Here is a 25,936-nt window from a genome sequence, read left to right as displayed (position 1 = left end):
ACACATGAGCCCAGCCCAAGATGATTCCAGAGCTCAGATCTGCGCTGGTTTCTACATTCAACTGATAAATCAGGATCACACACACACACACTGCTAAACAAGTACACACACACACACACACTATCTCTCTCACACATTCACAGTAACACACTCCCACACACTCATGCTCTCACACACTCTCGTACTGTCCCTCAGCCTGCTAAAACACATAACACACACTCACACTCTCACACACACTCTCCCGCACCCTCCTCACACACACACACGCTCTCACACACACTCTCCCGCACCCTGCTCACACACACTCACGCTCTCACACACACCCCTGCTGAAAAAAACAGCTAGAAACCAGCTTATGCTGGTAGCTGGTTTTAGCTGGTCTTTGATGGTTTTCTTCCAGCTCTTGCTAATCTTTGCTGGTGTAGCTGGTTGGACCACCAGCTGGATATGCTGGCGTGACCATCTGAGGAAGCTGGTCATGCTGGTTTGACCAGCCTGTCGTGTGGAATACAGCTGGTGCAAGATGGTCATGCTGGTGACCAGCCTGCCAAGCTTGACATTGTTGGTGTAAGATGGTCATGCTGGTTTGACCAACATAAGCTGGCACGGCCAGTTAAACCAGCAGTGTAGACCAGCAACACCAGCTAAAATGACCAGCTTGAGGTGGTACGACAAGCAAAACCAGCTGAATTACCATCGTTAGGTGGGTAAACCAGCTAAAGGTATGTTTTCGCAAGAGATTTGCTGGTCTAGCAGGTCAACCATCATAGGGTGGTCAAACAAGCTGGTTAACAAGCTGGTCAACCAGCAAACCACCTTTAGCTGGTCAGGCTGGACACCCGCACCCTGCTGTCACACACACTCACGCTCTCACACACACAACACACACTCACACTCTCACACACACTCACGCTCTCACACACACTCTCCCGCACCCTGCTCACACACACTCACACTCTCACACACACTCCCGCTCTCACACACACAACACACACTCCCGCTCTCACACACACTCGCCCGCAACCTCGTGCTGTTCCTGAGCCGGCTCTGCTGCAGTGGCCAGTGTGGGCTCTGGTGTCCAGGGCAGTGTTTGGAAGCAGTGGTTGTCATGGCAGCGGTGAGCGGTCTCCGTGGCGAAGCGGCGGCCGTGCAGGATCTCCGTGGGCAGGTAGGACGTGCGCCGCTGGTGGGTGGAGCCTGTCTCCTGGGAGGCGGACAGGAACACCACCAGCTCGAACTGTGATTGGCTGCTGGAGGTCAGCGCTTGTCCCAGGCGACTGCTGGGGGTCAGGGGATGGCCAAAGGTCAGAGGTGACAGGAAGAGGGGGCAAGGTCGTGACCCCATGCCCGGCACCCGGAAGTCCAGCTCAGTCTGCCGCACGGCGTGTGTGTGTTGGTCTCGCTCCAGCAGCACGGCGCTCACACACACGTTCTGCAGCGGGAGGCCCGTGGTGTTACACACACGGAACACCACACACACCTCGCCGTCCAGCTCACACACACACGCCTGGCGGCTGAACACCAGCTCCTCACACCGCTTGCCTGGACGGCTGAACTTGGCCACCAACGCACCTGGACAGGGAGAGGGAGTGGTGCACATCAGGAGAGAGTGTGTGTGTGTGTGAGTGTGTGTGTGTGTTGTTATCACAATACCAAAATTATTGTTTCGATACCAAGTCAAGAATTGATTTGATTTGGGCCCCCAACACCTTGATTGACTTATTGACATTAAACACCATGTTCTATTCTCTACAGCTGACTAACTTATTCATCTATCAGGTATACAGACCTCACTGTCCTGTATCTGACCCTAGGCAGATGGGTCAGGCCCTTGAGTCGTGGATCTGCTCGAGGCTTCTTCCTATATGTATCTCCAAATTCTAGGGAGTGTTTCCTCACCCCTGTTACCCATGGGACTTCTTTTCTTTCTCTGATTGTCTAACACTCTGTAAAGCGCCATGAGACATGTGTAATGTTTTGGCGCTCTATAAGTACAATTAAATTGAGATTAAATTGACACAAACGCAATGATGCCTACGCCATTACTCTACTAGCCTCGTGAGACCATCCTGATCTCGCGAGCTTCAGGGTTTCACTTGCAGATCAGTCTGGCAACTTTTCGTTAAAGAGAATTTGGAGCAGTTCACCAAACGAACATCCAATCAGCGTTGGCTTTGAGGCGGGTTGAGGTGTGACGCAACGAACAACATGATGGCATCCACAGATGAGATGAGCATAGCTATCGTGCAAGTTTTATTCAAATTAGAAAGTATTCCTGGGTAAACTGTGAAGCTATGAGTCTCAGCCATGCAGCTGGGAGGAATGAACGACACAGACATCCTCCACGGCCGATTCCAGTTCATAATGGAGGAATATAGCCTACTTTCTTCAGAAGTGTAGGGCCTACCATGAAAACTTGATGGGAATTGTTGTTGATTAGGTTCATGTCACATACAAATGGTAAGTTAAAACATCTTAACGTTAGTTACGTTACCTAACGTAATTGTATGTTAAACAAAGGCATTAGAAGAACACTTTGTTCATCTCATTGGTTGATTTGGCCCGTCAATAACCAGCAAAGGTGGTGATAGACAGATGGTTTATCCAATCAGCTAACCAGTATTTCCGCCCCTTCCCAAAAGTTCTTCAATGAAAAGTTGCCAGATAAGCGGAGTCAGGTTATTACTCATATACTCTTACTCATATATTATGAACTTCATATCAAGTGTATGAGTGAGTGTAAGTGTATGTATTTTGTTAAGAATGTATAGTATTTTATTATCTGTTAGTAGTTACGAGTAGCTAAAAATATTTAGTAATTTGAATACTTTTTTAAAAAGTAGAAAATTATTACACATATTCATTTTAATTGTTTTTTAAACTATTACATTTATTAATCTAAATAGATTTTTAAACTATTACACATTGTGGCAGGATAGCCACAGCAGTGGAGAAGACGGAGGAGACCAAACAGATTTCAACGAAAGGCTTCATTTCTTTTTTTTCTTTTTCCTCTTTTCTTAAAATCGTGCAAATATTTACAATGTCAACCATGCATGAAAAATACGCAAAACAAAAACTGTAGCAAAACGAAAATAAATAGGCATAAGTAGCCAGGCTAAGTCCTCAGACCCTGAACCACTATCAACCACAATCAATTGACAGACATGTTCCCATCACCACCATCACTGACATACTGAGGCTCTGGGGCCTAATACAGAGCATTGCTATCCGTAGCCCCGCCCCCTGGATAACCCCACTGTCAAAAATAATCAATTAACTAAATAACAACATTGTAATTACCAAATAACAAATCAAACAAGAAAACACATAATACACAAATACATACAATAATTGACATGTACAAAAACACCTTACTAAACCCCTAAAAATACCTTTAATTTATTACCCCCAAAACACCCCCATAACAATGGGCTGCCCCACAATGAACCCGGGAAACCCCTCTATTTCCTCCCAGTGGAACAGTCCATATGTTTCCCCACACGCGACGCGGAAGTTAGTTTTTAACGGCGGGTGAGTGAATGGCTTACGGAGTTGTGATAGCAAATGTTTAATCAATAAATTACGTTTCTATTTCATTTCTTCTGACCACCAGAGGCGGTGCTTTCAGCACCTGGATGTCCATCACATACGCATGTAGGTCGAGTGTTTGTACCAACAAAGTCACCTGTGACCGGGGTGACGTATGACGCGACGTCATGCACTTAAGGTGCTTTCACCCCGGAAGTGACCTCTTGTCATCTTCTCGTATGGACGTAGGTGTTTCGAGTCAGTCGCTAGGAGTCTTGTAACCCTTACGGGTTGGAGCTGCGTTTTCGCCCTCTTAAGACTGCGATTGCTGTACATTTCATCCAGGTAAGTGCTTGGGTTTCTAATTTGTTGACGCGTCCACGAGTGGTTTCGCTCTAGGTTGACGTCGAAGGAAACTTGCCCTCTCGTTAACTGTTAGCTGGCTTAGCCGGATATCGGTGGCCTCGCCGGCATTCCTAGGTGCCTCCGACCAGATTTTCGCAGGCTACTATCTGAACTTGTATTTGAACTCGAGACGGGGTTCAGTTATTTAATTTGGCTAACGTTAGCCCAGCATTATTGCTGATCTTCTGTGCTTTGAATGACACTAGGTGTCTTGTATTTTGTGTTGATTTAAATATAACTTAGCGATTGTGGATAGCGGTTACTCGCTTTCATTCTTCAAGTCAGCTTTATAATAGACAGCGTTTGTTGGCTGTCTGATTAAAATTTCAGTTTGTGTTTTTTTCGCTTGTAACTGTAGTTCATGCTGCGACGAGTGCATTTCGCTCTATGCGCAGCTGAACTGGGCTGAGTGCCCGTTGTCAATAACGTTGACCTTGTTTATTTACTTAATTACGGCATGTTTATGGTGTGCGCCGAGTGCTCGGCCTCCCTGGAGCCTGATGACGGTCACGACCGCTGCCCCCGTTGCCTTGGTGTAGACCACCTTAGACAAGGGCTGACGGAGAGGGCTTGTGTAGACTGCTGTTGTTTGAGTTTAGCTGCCCGCGCCGCCAGACTGGCCGGCCTAGATGGAGCTGCAGGATCTCCATTGGCCTGTGCACAGCCGGATCCTGGCCAGTCCCCTAGATTACAGAGACGCAGACAAGCAAGCGTGCTAGACCTACAGACGGGGAGTGCTCCTAAGCGCACTAAGTCAGACCCTTTGGCCCAGAAAGTGGACTTTTTGGCGGAGGAATTTGCTCAGATAAAGGCACTACTGGAGGGTTTGCAGCGTCCTGATGTACGGCCAGCTAGCGGTTCCGCTACAAGTGCTTCAACACACGGCCCACCGCCCCCTGTACTGTCCCCAGCAGTAAGTGTCTCTGAGGATGATGTGCTTTCCATCAGAGCCTCAGAGAGTCTAAGGACGGTGGATGAGTGGGCTGAGGACGTGGCAGAGCTGGTATCTTACGGCTCTGACTCCAACTCCCTAGAGGATGGTGGTTCTCTGGGTAGCACGGCTGCTGGTCCGGCTCTAGGGCTAAGGCCAGCAATACAGTTAGCACTGGCACGTCTAGGGGTGGATGCACCACCCGCGGAGGCTGGTGCGCAGAGTGCTTTTTTCATGCAGACCCCAACTGCAACTACATTGTGTGTCCCGCCGTCAGCCCCCTTTATGGAAGAGCTACAGCGATGTTGGGCAGACCCAAGGCGTTTTTCCCATCTCCCTAGTGATTGTAGGGCACTAGCTAATATGCAGGGCGCATCCAGCTGTGGCCTCGACAAGATGCCTAGTATAGAACCCACATTGGCAGGCTTGAACCTCTCGCCTGATGAGGCGTTGAGACCAGACGTGCGCTGCCCATGGCCACAATGTCGCCTGACGGACGACCTGCTCGGGAAGAGTTATGACGCGGCGGCACGGATGGCACGTATAGTAAATTCTATGTCCCATCTTGTTTTAGCCCTCTCCCAGATCCTCCAGTCTCCTGGGGTCGACCCATCAGCGCAAACCCTCAGTGAAGCCTCGTTGTGGGCATTTGCCTATATGTCAAGGGAGCTCGGGCGGGTGATGTCTTCCCTCACACTCGCGCGACGTCAGGTATGGCTCGCCCAGTCTTCACTGTCTGAGCCTAGCAGGAAGGTCCTCCGTTCTCTGCCGGGACAGCTGTTCGGACCTGTGGCGCAGCAGGCCCAGGAACGCAGTGTGCGGGCGACACAGGTCAGGCAACAATTTGCCAGTTTACACCACACACCTGTTCACCGGCAGAGACCCTACTCAGGGACTGACAGGGCCCAAGTGAAGTCAAGTCTCAGTCAAGGCCACCTCCACCAGGGGGATTTCGCAGGCCCGTCACTAGACAGACCACTCGTCCGGCACAGCAGGACACAACATATGGCCTCCAGGAGCCGGAGGGGCCGAGCGGGCAGGCAGTGACGGCTCAGTCCCGGCGGTCGGTCGCTTCACCAGCCAACAGCTGTTGAGCTGGGAAGCGCTAACATCAGACCCCTGGGTGCTGGACACCCTATCAGAGGGCTACAGCATTCAGTTCAAACGCCGACTGCCAAGGTTCACAGGGGTCAAGATGACAACGGTAAGGGACGAGGCCAAGGCACTGGCCCTGCGTCAGGAGGTCAGGGCCCTTCTAGACAAAGGAGCAATAGAGCCCGTAGAGCCATGTTCACTGAACAGTGGCTTCTACTCCACGTATTTCATAATCCCAAAAAAAGGGGGTGGTCTTCGCCCCATATTGGATCTCAGGTCATTAAACAACTACCTGAAAACCTTAACATTTCATATGTTGCGCACAGCAGACGTCCTCCAGACCATCGGGAAAGACGTCTGGTTCACGAAAATAGATCTCAAGGATGCCTATTTTCACATACCAATTGCACCACATCACCAGCAGTTCCTGCGCTTTGCGTTCGAGGGAAGGGCCTACCAGTTCAGGGTCCTCCCCTTTGGAATATCACTGGCCCCTCGGATTTTCACCAGATTCGTGGCAGCAGCACTGGCACCACTACAGAAAACAGGTATGCTCATCCTCTCGTACCTGGACGATTGGTTGGTAGTGTCTCAGACAGAGTCAGATTCGCTCAGAGATCTAGCTCTGTTGATATCTCACTCAGGCAGGTTAGGACTCAAGATAAATCTCGAGAAGAGTACGTTGACGCCCAGTCAGCGTCTAGTGTTCATTGGTATCCATTTGGATTCTCGCAGGAGACAGGCGAACCCATCTCCCCAATGGGTGAACGACATCCTCAGTCGGGTAGGACAGTTCAGGAGAGGCCAAGTGCAAACCTTCAGTTCCTTCCAGGTACTACTGGGCACGCTCACGGCAGCTGCTGCCGTTGTCCCCCTAGGCCTCCTCTCGTTGCTCCAGATGTGGATCAACAGACTGGGGTTGAATCCAAGAGCCGACAGGCACAAGCTGGTGAGAGTCACTGCCAGGTGTATTCAGTGCATGCGACCATGGAACAGCCGGGCATACTTGACTCAGGGGGTTCCCCTTGGTGCCATACCCTCCCGCAGGGAGGTCGTAACGACCGACGCTTCTTTGACAGGTTGGGGTGCTGTTTGGCAGTGGGACCCCCAACACATAAATGTGTTGGAGCTTCAGGCGGTTCTCCTTGCCCTCAGGCACTTCTTTCCTGTGCTGTCGGGGAGGCATGTGCTTGTGAGGACCGACAACACAGCAGTGGTTTACCTCATAAACTACCAGGGGAGTATGAGGTCTCAGTCATCCCTGAGCCTAGTTCGCCAGTTGCTGTCCTGGGCCTACCCCCGCTTGCTGAGCCTGAGGGCAATGCACATAGCGGGCATTCGGAACACAGCAGCAGACTTCTTGTCCCGACAGAGCCCTCATCCTGGGGAGTGGAGGCTACACCCAGAGGTGGTGCAGGCCATCTGGCAGCGGTACGGCAGAGCTGGATCTTTTCGCCTCCCAAGGCTCTACACACTGCCCCCTATGGTTTTCCCTGGAAGAGGCAACGAGCCCCTTAGGCCAGGATGCGCTGGCACACGAGTGGCCCCAGCAGCTTTTGTACGCATTTCCCCCCCTTCCACTGATCCGTGCCATTCTCCACAGGATCTCCCAGGAGGGCCACGCGGTGCTGCTGATAGCCCCCAGATGGCCCGGGAGGCTGTGGTTCCCAGTGTTGCACGGGCTGTTGGTCGGACGCCCTTGGCGCCTCCCCGTTCGTGCGGACCTCCTCTTACAACTGGGGGGACAGATCTGGCACCCGAATCCAGCGCGCCTACAGTTATGGGTATGGCCACTGAGGGGCCTGAGCCTCTGCTAGGTGCTTGCGACCCAGCAGTTGTTTATACCATCAACAACTCGCGGGCGGCTTCCACTAATGCGCTCTACGCGAACAGGTGGAAGCTCTTCGTGGACTGGTGCCGGGCCCGCGGGGAGGAGCCAACCAGTTGTCCAGTACCGACAATTCTCGGATTCTTGCAGTCTCGTTTCGACGGGGGCCTGGCTGCAGCCACCATCCGGGTTTATGCCGCGGCAATATCTGCCAGCCACAACAAGGTGGATGGCGTCACCGTGGGCTCCCACACACTGGTGACTCGTTTCCTGAGGGGGACACAGCGACTCAGGCCGCCACAGCGGAGCCAGACACCTTCCTGGGACCTACCATTGGTGTTGGAGGCACCCATTTGAACCTCTTGAGAACACAGAGGATAAATGGGTGTCGTTGAAGACTGCCTTTCTGTTGGCCATGGCATCAGCAAAGAGGGTGGGGGAGGCCCCAGCTGTGGCGCAACTGGCTGGGGCACCTGCACCGTACGCCGGCGACCCGGGTTCGATTCCCGCCCCGTGGTCCTTTCCGGATCCCATCCCTGCTCTCTCTCCCATTCGCTTCCTGTCACTCTCCACTGTCACTATCATTAAAGGCATAAAAAGGCCAAAAAAATATACTTTAAAAAAAAAAGAGGGTGGGGGAGTTACACGCTCTGTCAATCAGCCGTGAGTGCCTCCAATGGGCCCCGGGAGAAACGGGGTCACATTGTGGCCTAACCCATCTTTTTTACCGAAGACTTTCTCCTCTTCGTTTGTAAATCAGCCCCTCCATTTAGCCGCGTTTGATCCTCCAACTGGGGAGGATGGACAGCAGGGAAACACAGCCTTGCTGTGCCCAGTCCAGGCTCTAAGGGCATATATTCAGTCAACCACTGGATTCCAGCGGTCGGACTCACTTTTTGTCTGCCATTCAGGGCCAAGGCGGGGCCAGGCATTGTCAAAACAACGACTGTCCAGGTGGATTGTCGAGGTTGTCTACAAGGCCTATGACAGCGGGGGCCTACCAATCCCAGCCTCCGTCCGCGGCTACTCAACCCGGAGTGTGGCGACATCATGGGCGGCCCTGAAGGGGGTGCCACTGTCCGACATTTGTGCGGCGGCATCATGGGCATCATCTTGCACATTCGCTAGATTCTACAGAGTTAACGTGGCTGCAAGTAACCCGCTAGTCACCGCTACTCTCTTAAGCCATTAGTTGGTCAAAAAGGTAAGTTCTCCTCCTCGTGACCTTGTTGGTATGTGTCATCCAGGTGCTGAAAGCACCGCCTCTGGCGGTCAGAAGAAATAAAATAGAATGATGGTTACATATGGAACCGCGGTTCTATGAATTTCGGATGACCGCCAGAGCTTGGCAGTCACTCGGAGGGGGGACGAGAAGATTGCCAAGAGGTCACTTACGGGGTGAAAGCACCTTAAGTGCATGACGTCGCGTCATACGTCACCCCGGTCACAGGTGACTTTGTTGGTACAAACACTCGACCTACATGCGTATGTGATGGACATCCAGGTGCCTCTGGCGGTCATCCGAAATTCATAGAACCGCGGTTACATACGTAACCATCGTTTTAACAGCCAGTGTGCATGATTTTACTTGTTGATACTAGACGAAGAATATACAGATGAGAAATGAGAATGACAATATATTTTACGTGAATGTTTGAATCAGTGAGCTGCACAAACTATAGCCATCTAGAAGTGCTGGTAGGCCTTTCCCTGCACTCTAAAAACTAAGTTCGGCCCTGTGTAGGTAATCTATGGTAAATGGTGATTAATGACAATGTGAAGAAGATAAACATAAACATACGGTAATGAGAATGAGTAGCGTCAGGACAGGACAGCAGTGATTTAAAGATGCAAATGGCCGCCTGCGCGCTACGTGCGCGTGTGTGTCACAGCTCAGTCTGTGACACACATATTAATCAAAATTAATGTTTTAAACGTATTAATCGCAATTGATTTTTAAACTATTACACTTATTAATCTAAATTGATTTTTAAACTATTACACTTATTAATCGTAACTGAGTAGCCTGGCTCCGCCCACCTAGATCTTTCAGGCTCAGGTCAGGGAGATCTCGGCTGTTTCAAGTGTCAAGGTGGGATCCATGTGTGTATCCTCTGCGTGCTCAGAAAATATATGGAGGATTTCAAATCTGTACTAAATAAGGCAGCTCACTATGTATTTAAATGTAAACATTGTTTTATTGTCACTATGTAAAGTAGCCTAAATGAAGTATGGGTCATTTGACAATTATGAGCTCTTTGAACACCGTAATGGTGTTAAGAGGACATTTAGGAAGAGTATTTAGGAAGGGCATTTAGGAAGGGTATTTAAAATGTTTCCAATGACAGCGATTGCAAGCTAAATAGTAGACTTTTCTTTTTATGATTTGTTTAATGGTGACTACTCTGTTGTTTATTTTGGCAAATTAATCAAACATGCATAATATAATTTGTTGGTGTGGGAGAAGAACACCTGCAAACGTCAAAAATGCAGTTGGAAAATACAGAAAAGTAAAGGCAGACCCACATACATTGTTTCCTGACTGTTGATGCTGTTTATTGTTATTTTGTAAAGTTTAAGCCAGGGCTGTCACACTCATATCAGGTAGTGGGCCGCATTTGTTGAAATGAGACCTTGTGAGGGCCGTAATTGTCATGGTCATTATAATTTTTCTGCATGGGTATGAGTGTTGTTTGATATACTCCTTTACCTACTTATAAGCAAACATGTCTTATATAATGCTATTTCTCTCTGGAAAGAACCTACTTCCATGTCAGTTCTTTCAGCCTCTTCCTTCCTGAGGATGGTTTGTATGGGGGCAATTCCACGGAAAATTTACTTTTTGTCACATCCATAACGTCAGTGAAATGCCTTGCCATTTGTATAATATGAATGATAACATTAATTTTTTGTGCATTTTTTCTCATGTACATTCTTCAGCCAAATATAGCAAATGCTCAAATTTTATGTAATCATTCACATCATAACATACCATCACATTTTATTGGCGTTATGGATGTTACAAAAAACTTAATTTTCCATGGAATTGCCCAGTGCTAGGTTTAATCAATGTATCATAGAGATATTGCTTATTACACATTGTTGAAGACTATCTTTTTTTCTAATTTCCCCTTCCTACCCAGAACATCTGGGGGGCCGTATGAAACCTGCTGGCGGGCCTGATCTGGCTCCGGGTTTGACACCCCTTGTTTAGGCGAAATAGAAAGTAATACAGTGGGTCCCAGTTAAAAATTGACACTTCATTCACGATCATGGTGAATGGTGAAATGTAAGTACAACTGCAGCCGCTTGGGGGCAGCATAGTCCGCTGTGGCATTTTACGGTCGAACCAGACGGCGCATTCGACAGCAAGGGCTGTGATTGGCCGAGTTTTCAGTGCGTTTCTCTGTGTTTTTAGCAGCCCCTGCAACATGCTAGTCCACTGTAGCCTAAGCTTTGTACATAATGTTAAACATAGTTTTGGATTCAGTGGCAAGATTTCTTGATTGTACAGTGTCTGTCTCTCAGTAATGTTTTAAAATGAGAGCTTCGTCAGCTGGCAGTAGGCTACTTTGTCGGTAGTCATGATTTTTTTTACTACACTAACGAGGTTGAAATATAGACTTTGCCTACAGCATCTCCTTAACAGTAATGTTAACAAAATGACAGCATTCATATGACAAAGAAAAACGAATTCGGTGACTCAAGACTGTGCCACAGCAACCAGTGTAGGCTACAGTCCTACCCAATAGGCCTACTCGAAGCAGATAGTGTTGTCTGACGGTCGAGTGGGTTAATGCACGTATTTCCAGAACAGGTCTGCAACTTTCAGGCAGTTCTGAGTTCGAATCTAGGCAGGAGCAGAGCCATATAAAGGCCTAGGCCTATTGTTATAATTTTTTGCAAGGTGTTGCTCCTGGCAATACTTGTTTATAAGACGTTTGGTGATTAATTGATAGCTGTTTTTTGGGACACGTTAAACGTTCTTTATAATGAGCGCATCCGGGGAGTAAAACGACTGTTACGCGCTGTTACAACTGGCTACAATGATTGCAATACAAAAATATGCGCGTGTTAGTTTAGTTAGTTTTGTGATGTTTTGCACTTTTGCCTCATGTGTTTTCAGGTTTGAGGGCTTTTTTGGCAAGATTGACCTTGGTTAGACTCTGCATATGTTATTTCTCCGTATGGAAAATAAAGTCAATTTTCGACACACGTCTGTTATTAGTTCAATAACAAGTGTTGCTTGTTAAAACACATGACTAGTGAAACTCATGATTTTAGAAATATTTAGCCAAAGCCAAAAAGTGTGAGAGAAGGAGAGACGCCGGTGCAGCTCAGATGTCTTCTTAATTTTCTTTATTCTTTAGTAAAAGGTGCAGAACATTATTAAACTTTGACTAACATTTCGATGTTCGTTAGTCAAAAACATCGACACATCGAAACGTTAGTCAAAGTTTAATAATGTTGTCTACCAAAAAGTGTTACTTTGTGCCCCGCGCTCCCCACTGCTTGTGAAAGAAGGGGGTGGGGGAGGGGGGCTGTTGCTTGCAGTTTGTTCAATAAAGCGATGCAGATTACATTATTTATTTCTGATTAATTGCGTCTTTTGATGTCTTTTGCAACATCTGCTTGTTAGGCTGGGCTACTGTCCTGTACAGGTAAATGTTCAACAATTGCTGGTGTAGGCCTACAGGCTATAATCAATTAGGGACTGTTCATTATTTATTTAAGGGGCTACCGGAGGAGTTTTGGGAGCGTTAGTCAAAAAAGACGTGACCCTCCCTCGCCAGCAAGAATTTTTTCTATGACCCTCCAAAGTGATTGAGAAAAAACGCATGAACCTCCCCAGTCCCAACAATTTAGGCTATTGATGCCTTCTGTAGGCTACTGGGTCAATTTGGGAGCTTGCATGCTACGACTCCTTCCTTGAAATGCCTTGAAAAGGCTGTCGTTTGCACAATTTCACAAATAATCACCGGGACCGAAACAAACCTGTCAACTTTTCCCGGGTTTATCGCGTATTTTAACTTTTTCCTCGCTGTCTTAGGAGGAGCTGCAGGGCCGTCGCAAGGGGGTGCGAGACCCTGTGCGAACTTGACAGCTGCATGGAGTTACATGCATGACATCATGCGATAGCTTACTTTACACATAGCCAAGGCTACCGTCGGTGCATTTTAATAGTAGCCTAGTCTAATAAGCTACACCAGCTTGTCTTTAAGAGGGGAAATTGTATAGCCTATAACATTAGCTGAGTCACATATTTGGCCATATGGTGTTTATCATAGGCTACACCACGAAACCAAATAGTGTAACAAAGGCGAACACTTTAACAGGGGAAATTAATTGGGCATGAATCATTGTGCTGAACGGTATTTGTCGATGAGGAGAAACACACACGACATTCAAACTGTTGATAAGGTGCACTATGGAAACTGGTCTGTAGGCTAACATGGACAAATAAATGACACTGACTCGCCATATCTTACTCAGCAATGAAATCATAAAAGTGTTACTTTGTGCCCCGCGCTCCCCCACTGCTTGTGAAAGAAGGGCAGTGGCGTCGTTAAACCTGGGCATTCGGGGCTATAGCGGATCCTCTGGGGATAGATAGCCCCGGATCTATGGGCCGTCAACAACAACAACAACAACAACAACTCTAATGGTGAATGAAATAAACAGCCCCGTAGAAGAGACTTTTGTGTTTTGTGTCCATTGTGTGCATTAACAGCAGCGCAAGAAAATCTGACGTGACCTGGGCAGGTTTAGAATCATTTGTTGCAAAATGTTGCAATTTCAATTCTCCTCTACGCTATTACGCATTGCTGTTTCGTGCTTCTACTAACTAGCCTTAGCGAAATAAGTGTACAGAAGGACAAATGAATATTAGAAGTTTCTTTAGAGAAAAAAAGGGCAGAGCAGGGACAAGAAGTGGAAACTAACAGTGTGTCATCATCTCCCGCAACCCAGGAGGACATTTCGATCAGCTCAGTTTCAATATATCGTGATTTACTATTGAATCACATGCGCAGTAAATATAGTAAACCTGACCTCGTTTGAGGGGGCTTCCAAGCAATGCATGTTGGGCTTGATTTTGACAGAATGGATTTTTTTTTTGGGCAAAAGTTCGTGATACACAACCCAAATGCATTGCTTTCAAGGCACCCATAGCCCATTAATTGAAGGGGATGACGTCCAAATGTTTATCCCGAGACGAACGCTCACACCTGTGCACTTGACAGAGGTGCATGACGATGTTTATTCTACAGGCTATTTTAATGTCATATTTTGGGTGTTGTATGTGGTGCACTTTGGCAGAAGAGACGTTCTCCTTACACGGTCTTTAAACATCAAAATATTCAGAATGCCGTGACGTGAGTCACTACAATTGGCCTTCCTTTTCATTCTCAAAGTAGGTTAAAATTGCATGTTCATCAGCCCGATTTTCAAAATCTCTCGGGAGAGAAACCCCGGAACCCCCCGACCAAAAAGGTCTCTAACTTCTGGGCTCTAGCCCCGACTGTTTTAAATAGCTAGCGACGTTAAATAAAGTTTGTTAAATAAAGCGATGAAGATTACATTATTTATTTCTGATTAATTGCGTCTTTTGATGTATTTTGCAACATTTGCTTGTTAGGCTGGGCTACTGTCAATGTCCTGTACAGGTCAATGTTCAACAATTGCTGGTGTAGGCCTAGGCTCAATTAGGGACTGTTCGTTATTTATTTAATTAAGGGGCTACCGGAGGAGTTTTGGGAGCGTTAGTCAAAAAAGACGTGACCCTCCCTCGCCAGCAAGAATTTTTTCTATGACCCTCCAAAGTGATTGAGAAAAAACGCATGACCCTCCCCAGTCCCAACAATTTATTGATGCCTTAGGCTACTGGGTCAATTTGGGAGCTTGCTACGACTCCTTCCTTGAAATGCCTTGAAAAGGCTGTCGTTTGCACAATTTCACAAATAATCACCGGGACCGAAACAAACCTGTCAACTTTTCCCGGGTTTATCGCGTATTTTAACTTTTTCCTCGCTGTCTTAGGAGGAGCTGCAGGGCCGTCGCCTGTGCGAACTTGACAGATGCAAGGCCCTTTTCACTTACGTGCATGAAATCATGCGATAGCTTACTTTACACATAGCCAAGGCTACCGTCGGTGTATTTTAATAGTAGCCTAGTCTAATAAGCTACACCAGCTTGCCTTTAAGAGGGGAAATTCAATTGTATAGCCTATAACATTAGCTGAGTCACATATTTGGCCATATGGTGTTTATCATAGGCTACATCACGAAACCAAATAGTGTAACAAAGGCGAACACTTTAAGTGAACATTTGTGTGAAATTTAAGTGAAATTTCTACAGTAGGCCTACAACATGCTGTTAGGCTGGGCTACTGTCAATGTACTTGTACAGGTAAATGTTCAACAATTGCTGGTGTACAGGTTATATAATCAATTAGCTAAATCATTTGTCCAGCTGTTTAAACATTTTTTCGTGCTACATTCAAACGCAAAAGGTGCTTTGATATATTTTTCGTTTGAACGTCGGCAAGCAGGCATGCTTTGGTTGCAATGAATGAGGATAATTGCTTTTTTTGCATTATTTTGAATATGACTCGCTCCAGTCTCAACAGCACGTACTTTTTCCACACGCTAAGTTCTAACACACATATCCCCTCTCGCTTTCTCTCTCTCCATCCCTGCACACGGTGCTTTCTTAAAGGAGCTGCACCATTTTACAACAATTGCATCTACATTTTCATATTAGAATGTTTTGTCAAGTGTAAGCTTAAACTACCGTGATCAATTTAAGTTCCCGTGCCCCCGCTGCGTCATGGAAGCAGTAAGTCTGTCGCATCAAAAATAGTAGTGGCACCCAAGTGACACCTTGTGGTTGTTTGTGTCAACTGCAGTTTGTGCCATTTCTGCTGAGAAAATGGGGTGCGTGATTCATGAAGGAACCCGTCCAAACTTAACGGGGACCCACTGTACTAGGAATCTCTGATCAATGTGATTGGTAAGGCTGGACAAATGATTCAAGTTAGTGCCCGTCGCAATACAAGTGTTGGAAACAAATCCCAATCATGAGTCACCACTCTATTCACTTGGTGAATGATTTTTCAGGCTAGTAATTAGCCTTCAGTCTCATGGTTTTAGGCTAGTGAAAAATAGTGGATAAGGATTAGATAAAAATAAATGTGCAAAAAAATCTGGGATCATAGGTTAATTTATTATTTTAGTTAGCACTACACAAATGACAGACATGACCTGAGATAACAGGATAGTTAGCAAGGAACTCTCAAGAAGTAAAAGTTTGCCAAGGTTGCGTATAGCCTATTTCTGAAATGACATTAAACCCAACAGTAAGGTAGCCTGGGTTTTCCCATGCTGCCTTACGCACAATTTTATTCACGCTGCTAGGCAGCCTGGATTCTATGGACTTCATTTTCACCTCAACAAAGGAACCAATCACAGAACGGAGTGAGGGCAGCAAGACGATGACGACACACCGAAGCTGTTACGAGCTACGTACAGACGCATATAGACATTCGTATCGCCCAATCAACGGCTCTGGGCATTAATAAACCACGTTTCAAATACAAGAAAATGAATGTCTAGTTCCTAGACCCTCAATGAGATGAGGTCTGACGTTAACCAGGCTAACAGTAAGGCCTAAATAACCTAAATCCCATAGCCTAGGTAGGTTAACAGCACAAACTTTAGAGATGCAAGTGAGCAAATCAACTTGACATTAGCCTATTATTATGTGTCACCATAACATCACATTAGCATCACATTAGCCTATTATTATGTGTCACCATAACATCACATTAGCCTATTATTATGTGTTGCCATAACATCACAATAGCCTATTATTATGTGTTGCCATAGCATCACATTAGCCTATTATTATGTGTTGCCATAACATCACATTAGCATCACATTAGCCTATTATTATGTGTTGCCATAGCATCACATTAGCCTATTATTATGTGTTGCCATAACATCACATTAGCATCACATTAGCCTATTATTATGTGTTGCCATAGCATCACATTAGCATCACATTAGCCTATTATTATGTGTTGCCATAACATCACATTAGCCTATTATTATGTGTTGCCATAACATCACAATAGCCTATTATTATGTGTTGCCATAGCATCACATTAGCCTATTATTATGTGTTGCCATAACATCACATTAGCATCACATTAGCCTATTATTATGTGTCACCAAAGCATCACATTAGCATCACATTAGCCTATTACTATGTGTTGCCATAACATCACATTAGCCTATTATTATGTGTCACCATAGCATCACATTAGCATCACATTAGCCTATTATTATGTGTTGCCATAACATCACATTAGCATCACATTAGCCTATTATTATGTGTTGCCATAACATCACATTAGCATCACATTAGCCTATTATTATGTGTTGCCATAGCATCACATTAGCCTATTATTATGTGTTGCCATAACATCACATTAGCATCACATTAGCCTATTATTATGTGTTGCCATAGCATCATATTAGCCTATTATTATGTGTTGCCATAACATCACATTAGCATCACATTAGCCTATTATTATGTGTTGCCATAGCATCACATTAGCCTATTATTATGTGTTGCCATAACATCACATTAGCATCACATTAGCCTATTATTATGTGTTGCCATAGCATCACATTAGCATCACATTAGCCTATTATTATGTTATGGTTATGGTTATGGTTATGGTTATGGATTTAGCAGACGCCTTTGTCCAAAGCGACATATAAATACAAAACAACATAATAATATTTAAAAATGAACAGGGAACAGATTAAAATCTAGGTCAAATATAGTAAGGAGAATAGTTGTAGTACACAATAATATCAATTCAATCAATAGCCTAATAAAAAAGCAATGTAAAAAAGGGGAAAGGCAATAATAAAACAATAATGTCAATTCAATCAATAATATAAAAACAATAACATGCTAAGACTACATTAAGGAGAATATCAATAATAAACAATAATGTCAAATTAATTAACAGCCTAATTAAAATAAAACAACATTATATAAACCATAACACATAAGCGCTTAAACAACTAAGTATTATGTGTTGCCATAACATCACATTAGCCTATTATTATGTGTTGCCATAACATCACAATAGCCTATTATTATGTGTTGCCATAGCATCACATTAGCCTATTATTATGTGTTGCCATAACATCACATTAGCATCACATTAGCCTATTATTATGTGTCGCCATAACATCACATTAGCATCACATTAGCCTATTATTATGTGTCACCAAAGCATCACATTAGCATCACATTAGCCTATTACTATGTGTTGCCATAACATCACATTAGCCTATTATTATGTGTCACCATAGCATCACATTAGCATCACATTAGCCTATTATTATGTGTTGCCATAACATCACATTAGCATCACATTAGCCTATTATTATGTGTTGCCATAAAATCACATTAGCATCACATTAGCCTATTATTATGTGTCACCAAAGCATCACATTAGCATCACATTAGCCTATTATTATGTGTTGCCATAACATCACATTAGCATCACATTAGCCTATTATTATGTGTCGCCATTGCATCACATTAGCCTATTATTATGTGTTGCCATAACATCACATTAGCCTATTATTATGTGTTGCCATAACATCACATTAGCCTATTATTATGTGTTGCCATAACATCACAATAGCCTATTATTATGTGTTGCCATAGCATCACATTAGCCTATTATTATGTGTCGCCATTGCATCACATTAGCCTATTATTATGTGTTGCCATAACATCACATTAGCATCACATTAGCCTATTATTATGTGTCACCAAAGCATCACATTAGCATCACATTAGCCTATTATTATGTGTTGCCATTGCATCACATTAGCATCACATTAGCCTATTATTATGTGTTGCCATAACATCACATTAGCATCACATTAGCCTATTATTATGTGTCACCAAAGCATCACATTAGCATCACATTAGCCTATTATTATGTGTTGCCATAACATCACATTAGCATCACATTAGCCTATTATTATGTGTTGCCATAACATCACATTAGCATCACATTAGCCTATTATTATGTGTTGCCATAACATCACATTAGCATCACATTAGCCTATTATTATGTGTCACCATAGCATCACATTAGCATCACATTAGCCTATTATTATGTGTTGCCATAGCATCACATTAGCCTATTATTATGTGTCACCATAGCATCACATTAGCATCACATTAGCCTATTATTATGTGTTGCCATAACATCACATTAGCCTATTATTATGTGTTGCCATAACATCACATTAGCCTATTATTATGTGTTGCCATAACATCACAATAGCCTATTATTATGTGTTGCCATAACATCACATTAGCCTATTATTATGTGTTGCCATAACATCACATTAGCCTATTGGTGTTCATTGGTACATCACTCAAACTAGCAGCCATGTCTCGCTGTTTATGGCACATGATTTGTGTGTGTGTGTGTGTGTATGGTGTGTGTGTGTGTGTGTGTGTGTGGTGTATGTGTGTGTGCGTGTGTGTGTATGGTGTGTGTGTGTGTACCTATGGTGATAGCATCAGTCACCAGAGCCACCAGCACAGGGTTTTCATTGTCCGGTAATTACCGGACATTGGCCGAAAAAAAATGAAATGTCCGACAAAATTAAATCTCTCCGGTCAAATTGTCCGATTGAAATTGGCTAATAATCCCGTCCCCTAACGCAATCTGAATTTGAGAATAAGCCTTAATATGTAAGCCTATATTATACGTCCTGTGGCTAAATGAACAGGCTCTACCGTTTGAAAAGTAAGCTATTAAACAACACGCATAGCCTATGTTGCATTTCAAATATGAAGCGCACGCTTAAAACAACGTTAAACAACGAACAAATGAGTGAGGCGGTTCAAACATGGCCAGGCCCAGGCAGATAGCCTTAAAAGTTTTTTTAACTTTTTTTAAAAGACGCGATGGATGATGATAAATTGGTAACGTCTGAAGCCTCAGATGTCCGGTCAACTCCACCACCAGATAAAAAGCAGAAGTGTCGGGCGTATCTGTCTATTTTGGCAACTTGTCTCACCTTCTTTATCAAGCCGCCGCGCGAGCCAGGCCGGGGGGATTTCGGACGCACGTTCAAACAAACTTAAAGATTCTAATTCCAACAAAAATAGGATCTTCTATCCTTCTAAATACAACCTAAATAATCCAAAGATGTATGCGTGTATCAATGTAAATGTAAACGAAAAGCTTCAATGTTGTTTTGTATGTGGTTACTGTAGTTCATGAGTTCTTAGTCTATGTTCGTGGTCGTGGTCAAAAAACTATATCGCTCCCAACTGTGTCTAGCGCTTCTTCACTAATGCGTTCACCTGCCAGGCCTCACTTCCTGTGTCCATATATAGGAGTTCCTGGTGGTGTCATAAAGCAAGTAAAAGTGCCAGCAGGGGGAGGTAAATTTCAATAAAATAAACTTAAGCTTAAATTGGCCCTAACACTGTCGGAATCAGTGACATTGGAGCATTGGAAGTGGAGTTGCGGGGGATGCGGCCGCTCCAAGACACTGTCATTCTCCGTAGCCTACACTGGACATGCAAAGTGTTCTTTACCCAAAGCATACAGTAGGCCTATGCGTTCTCTGTCTATGATCTGCAGGGTTAGGGCCTCCTCGACGAGGAGATTACTGGTCCGCGGATAATTTCTGGCACAATTAAACGGTATCATTGAACCGCAGCCGAAAGAAAAAGAAACGAAACATTTCCCAGAATAGGAAACATTTAATTTATTGGTATCAAATAAAGAGGCATAGCATTAGGGCAGGGGTGGGCAACTAATTTCCCCAAGGGGCCACATGACAAACTGGGACTGTTGAGGAGGGCCGGACCCAAAATACCGAACTCAAGTCTGAACTCAATTCTGTCCAATTCTATTCTGTTCTTGTATAACATTAAGTAAATCATATGGTTTTGTTTACTACTCGTAAGAACAGATGAAAATGTGAGGGAGACAAAGGAAAAACAGCAATAGGCTATTTAATCTATGTCCAGTATTTGATCCTCATTCTCGAAAAAGATTTTTTGACATTTACATTTTTTTTTTCAGTTTTCAAAGACTGATATAAAAAAGTACTACAATATCTATATAATTAGGCTAGGCCATGAAAATGTGAAGGAGTCAGTACAACCATAGGCCTGTACCACCATTTCATCAACACTCAGCAATATTTCATCATTAAATCATTACGATCATTAAATTAACTCTATGCAGAATTGGACTATGAAAATGTGGAGCAGACAATAGTAGGCGGTCATTAGTTAATCAACATGCACAAAGAAAACTATTTTAAAAATGTAGGCTATGTTTTTGCTTTAACTTTATGCAGAAAACTGTGATTGGTCAACTCGCCCTGTGTGCTGCTTCAAGCAACCTGTGGGTAGTAGCATCATACTAGTTCGCTAACATAAGCTTTGCAAATAAACTCAGACATATTTTGGTTACAATGACGGGGTTATCCGAATGTACACTATCTATCTGCCAGTAACGTTTTGAAATTAACACGCAGACATAAGACACAAAACTTTGAAAGGTTTACGCCGACTTAAAGGCAAATGCATTGTGTCGACGCAGAAGCATAAATTCTATTCACCAGCACAATTCAGTGAGGGTGTTTACATCGTATGCATCCACGCACAAATGTATGGGCGTACAAATAGCAGTCGCTTTCAAAATAAAAGCAACGATATTGATTTGCGTGCATTATCTCTATGCTAGGCTCTTGACTATTTGTTCTTTCACGGACCTTACGCGGGCCGGTCAGGGAAAGCCCACGGGCCGGATGTGGCCCGCGGGCCATATGTTGCCCATGTATGCATTAGGGGGTAGTGGTGTGAGCGCTCATTCTTGTGTGTGCGCATCTGTGTAAGATAAACAGTCACCACTGGAGATAACGTGGGTAGCAGCAACAAACAACGTAGCCTTTTTAAAACAACGAACGAAGCGGACTCTTGCTGTCCATGAAAAGATAGGCTACTGGCTAGATCTTGTTAGGCATGTTTAAGTTAGGCTAATGAACATGTTGCATTCTATACAGCTTGATTATGTCATTCTTTAAGCTACATAGCCTGTCTCCAGTTTTCCTCAATTTGACTAAATTAAGAAGCGATAATAGGATATTTGACCGGCATATCATCAAAATGTCCGGAAAACGAAACCTCTGCCGGTCACTTTGACCGGCACCATTTTTTTCTAGCGGAAACTCTGCACCAGCATCTGCACGGTGTGTGTGTATGGTGTGTGTGGTGTGTGTGTATGGTGTGTGTGTGTGTGGTGTGTGTGTATGGTGTGTGTGTGTATGGTGTGTGTGTGTGTATGGTGTGTGTGTATGGTGTGTGTGTGTGTGTGTGTGTGTATGGTGTGTGTGTGTGTGGTGTGTATGGTGTGTGTGTGTGTGTATGGTGTGTGTGTGTGTGGTGTGTGTGTGTATGGTGTGTGTGTGTGTATGGTGTGTGTGTGTGTGTGGTGTGTGGTGTGTGTGTGTGTATGGTGTGTGTTTGTGTGTATGGTGTGTGTGTGTGTATGGTGTGTGTGTGTGTGTATGGTGTGTGTGTATGGTGTGTGTGTATGGTGTGTGGTGTGTGTGTGTGTATGGTGTGTGTGTGTGTGTATGGTGTGTGTGTATGGTGTGTGCGTGTGTGTATGGTGTGTGTGTGTGTATATATGGTGTGTGTGTGTGTGTATGGTGTGTGTGGTGTATGGTGTGTGTGTGTGTGTATGGTGTGTGTGTATGGTGTGTGTGTGTGGTGTGTGTGTGTGTGTGTACCTATGGTGATAGCATCAGTCACCAGAGCTACCAGCATTTGCACGGTGAGCAGCAGGACGGTGTGTTGGCAGTTGGGGTTGGGGTACACGGTTCCGTAGCCGATGGTCAGATGTGTCTCCACGGCAAACGAGAAGGCCCCACTGAAGCTGTGGAGGGACACAGGGCACTGGGTGAGTGTGTGTGTGGAGAGTGTGTGTGTCTGGAGAGTGTGTGTGTGTGGAGAGTGTGTGTGTGGAGAGAGTGTGTGTGTGTGGAGAGTGTGTGTGGAGAGTGTGTGTGTGTGGAGAGTGTGTGTGTGTGTGGAGAGTGTGTGTGTGTGGAGAGTGTGTGTGTGTGGAGAGTGTGTGTGTGGAGAGTGTGTGTGTGTGGAGAGTGTGTGTGTGAAGAGTGTGTGTGTGTGTGGAGGGACACAGGGCACTGGGTGAGTGTGTGTGTGGAGAGTGTGTGTGTGTGGAGAGTGTGTGTGTGGAGTGTGTGTGTGTGGAGAGTGTGTGTGTGGAGTGTGTGTGTGGAGTGTGTGTGTGTGTGGAGAGTGTGTGTGTGGAGTGTGTGTGTGTGTGGAGTGTGTGTGTGTGGAGAGTGTGTGTGTGTGGAGTGTGTGTGTGTGGAGAGTGTGTGTGTGTGGAGAGTGTGTGTGTGTGGAGAGTGTGTGTGGAGTGTGTGTGGAGAGTGTGTGTGTGTGGAGAGTGTGTGTGTGTGTGGAGAGTGTGTGTGTGGAGAGTGTGTGTGTCTGGAGAGTGTGTGTGTGTGGAGAGTGTGTGTGTGTGGAGAGTGTGTGTGTGTGGAGAGTGTGTGTGGAGAGTGTGTGTGTGTGGAGAGTGTGTGTGTGTGGAGAGTGTGTGTGTGTGGAGTGTGTGTGTGTGGAGAGTGTGTGTGTGTGGAGAGTGTGTGTGTGAAGAGTGTGTGTGTGTGTGGAGGGACACAGGGCACTGGGTGAGTGTGTGTGTGGAGTGTGTGTGTGTGGAGAGTGTGTGTGTGTGGAGTGTGTGTGTGTGGAGAGTGTGTGTGTGGAGTGTGTGTGTGTGGAGAGTGTGTGTGTGGAGTGTGTGTGTGTGTGGAGTGTGTGTGTGTGGAGAGTGTGTGTGTGTGGAGTGTGTGTGTGTGGAGAGTGTGTGTGTGTGGAGAGTGTGTGTGTGTGGAGAGTGTGTGTGGAGTGTGTGTGGAGAGTGTGTGTGTGTGTGGAGAGTGTGTGTGTGTGTGGAGAGTGTGTGTGTGTGGAGAGTGTGTGTGTGTGGAGAGTGTGTGTGTGTGGAGTGTGTGTGTGTGGAGAGTGTGTGTGTGGAGTGTGTGTGTGGAGAGTGTGTGTGTGTGGAGTGTGTGTGTGTGGAGAGTGTGTGTGTGGAGAGTGTGTGTGTGTGGAGTGTGTGTGTGTGGAGAGTGTGCGTGTGTGTGGAAAGTGTGTGGAGAGTGTGTGTGTGTGGAGAGTGTGTGTGTGTGGAGAGTGTGTGTGTGTGGAGAGTGTGTGTGGAGTGTGTGTGTGTGTGGAGAGTGTGTGTGTGTGTGGAGAGTGTGTGTGTGTGGAGAGTGTATGTGTGTGTGGAGTGTGTGGAGAGTGTGTGTGTGGAGAGTGTGTGTGTGGAGGGGTGACACAGGGCACATGGGTGAGTGTGTGTGTGGAGAGTGTGTGTGTGAAGAGTGTGTGTGTGTGTGGAGGGACACAGGGCACATGGGTGAGTGTGTGTGTGGAGAGTGTGTGTGTGTGTGGAGAGTGTGTGTGTGTGGAGAGTGTGTGTGTGTGGAGAGTGTGTGTGTGTGGAGAGTGTGCGTGTGTGTGGAGAGTGTGTGTGTGGAGTGTGTGTGGAGAGTGTGTGTGTGTGGAGTGTGTGTGTGGAGAGTGTGTGTGTGTGGAGTGTGTGTGTGGAGAGTGTGTGTGTGTGTGGAGGGGTGACACAGGGCACATGGGTGATTGTGTGTGTGGAGAGTGTGCGTGTGTGGTGAGAGTGTGTGTGTTTGTGTGTGTGGAGAGTGTGTATGGTGAGTGTGTGTTTCTGTGTGTGTGTGGTGAGTGTGTGGGTATGTGTGTGTGTGGAGAGTGTGTGTTTCTATGTGTGTGTTTCTGTGTGTGTGTGTGGTGAGTGTGTGTTTCTCTGTGTGTGTGGTGAATGTCTGTTTCTGTGTGTGTGTATGGTGAGTGTGTGTTTCTGTGTGTGTGTGTGTTTGTGTGTGTGGTGAATGTGTGTTTCTGTGTGTGTGTGTGTGTGTTTCTGTGAGTGTGTGTGTGTGGTGAGTGTGTGTTTCTGTGTGTGTGGTGAGTGTGTGTTTCTGTGTGTGTGTGTGGTGAATGTGTGTTTCTGTGTGTGTGTGTGTGTTTCTGTGAGTGTGTGTGTGTGGTGAATGTGTGTTTCTCTGTGTGTGTGGTGAGTGTCCTGAGGCTGCTCTCTAATTGACTGCAATATACTTTCGTTAGCTGGATACTTTCAGTAGAGCTGGATAGCTGTGTGCTTGCAGTCCGTTAGAGCTAGCCTTCTCCTTCTGTTCCGAGTGTGTCCGTTAGAGCTAGCCTTCTCCTTCTGTGCTGTATCAGTCCGTTAGAGCTAGCCTTCTCCTTCTGTGCTGTATCAGTCCATTAGAGCTAGCCTTCTCCTGTTCCGAGTGTGTCCGTTAGAGCTAGCCTTCTCCTTCTGTTCCGAGTGGCAGGGACTGAGCCTCAGTCATTGCAAGCACCTCTAATTGATTAATCACCACTATGTGGATACTGTTTTCAGAATTGATTTAGATTAAGTGTTAGTTAGTATAATTTGTATTTTAGTATATTTAGCATATTCTTTATCTTCTACTGTCCTTATTGCTTAGTTGTGTTTTTATATTATATACTTTAATTACTCTTTCTGCTGTTAAAGAATGTGTTTGTGTTGTCTGTATGCTGCTGAGACCTTGAATTTCCCCTGGGGATCAATAAAGTATCTATCTAAAATGTGACCAATCAGAGAACAAATCATGCGTGGGTTTGTTTGTAAAGAAAGGTTGAAGCTCACGTGTGTTTGTTTACATAATTAGTTCTGAATTAGTTCAAGGAGAATTCCGGCGTGATATTGACCTAAAGTGTGTTGAAACATGATACCGAGTGTGAACGTATGTCTCATAGCTTACCTCGGCTTGTCCCCTGCACTCAGAAATCTGGCGCTAGTTAGCCAATGCTACCAACAGTGTTTCGTTGCGGTGCCTCGGGCATCGGCCAAGCCATGCAAATAAATCACTGTTTTACACCATTTACGAGGCTCAAAGTAGCTCCATACTTCATTGGTAGACTTCCGAGGGCCTTGACATTTAAAACGAGACATT

General features: G+C 45.4%; 1 protein-coding gene across 1 annotated transcript in view; it reads right to left on the bottom strand.

Annotated features, from left to right (window-relative positions):
- Positions 1-1,003: 1,003 nt before the first annotated feature.
- Positions 1,004-25,936, bottom strand: part of kcnj13 (potassium inwardly rectifying channel subfamily J member 13) — a 36,731-nt gene continuing 11,798 nt past the window's right edge. The window contains exons 3-4 of the mRNA XM_076281796.1: positions 22,655-22,800; positions 1,004-1,572 (exon numbers count right to left, since the gene is read on the bottom strand). Of these exons, the coding sequence (XP_076137911.1) occupies positions 1,004-1,572; positions 22,655-22,800 (715 nt within the window). The remainder of the gene's footprint in view (positions 1,573-22,654; positions 22,801-25,936) is intronic.

The sequence above is a fragment of the Alosa pseudoharengus genome, unplaced genomic scaffold (genome assembly GCF_046254945.1).
Source record: "Alosa pseudoharengus isolate Yale_2024_CS ecotype anadromous, Long Island Sound unplaced genomic scaffold, YU_APseudo_1.1 YU_APseudo_1.1_scf_13, whole genome shotgun sequence".
Taxonomy (NCBI): Eukaryota; Metazoa; Chordata; class Actinopteri; order Clupeiformes; family Clupeidae; genus Alosa; species Alosa pseudoharengus.
Note: the sequence above shows the minus strand (reverse complement) of the source record. Positions and strands in the feature narration are given on the sequence as shown.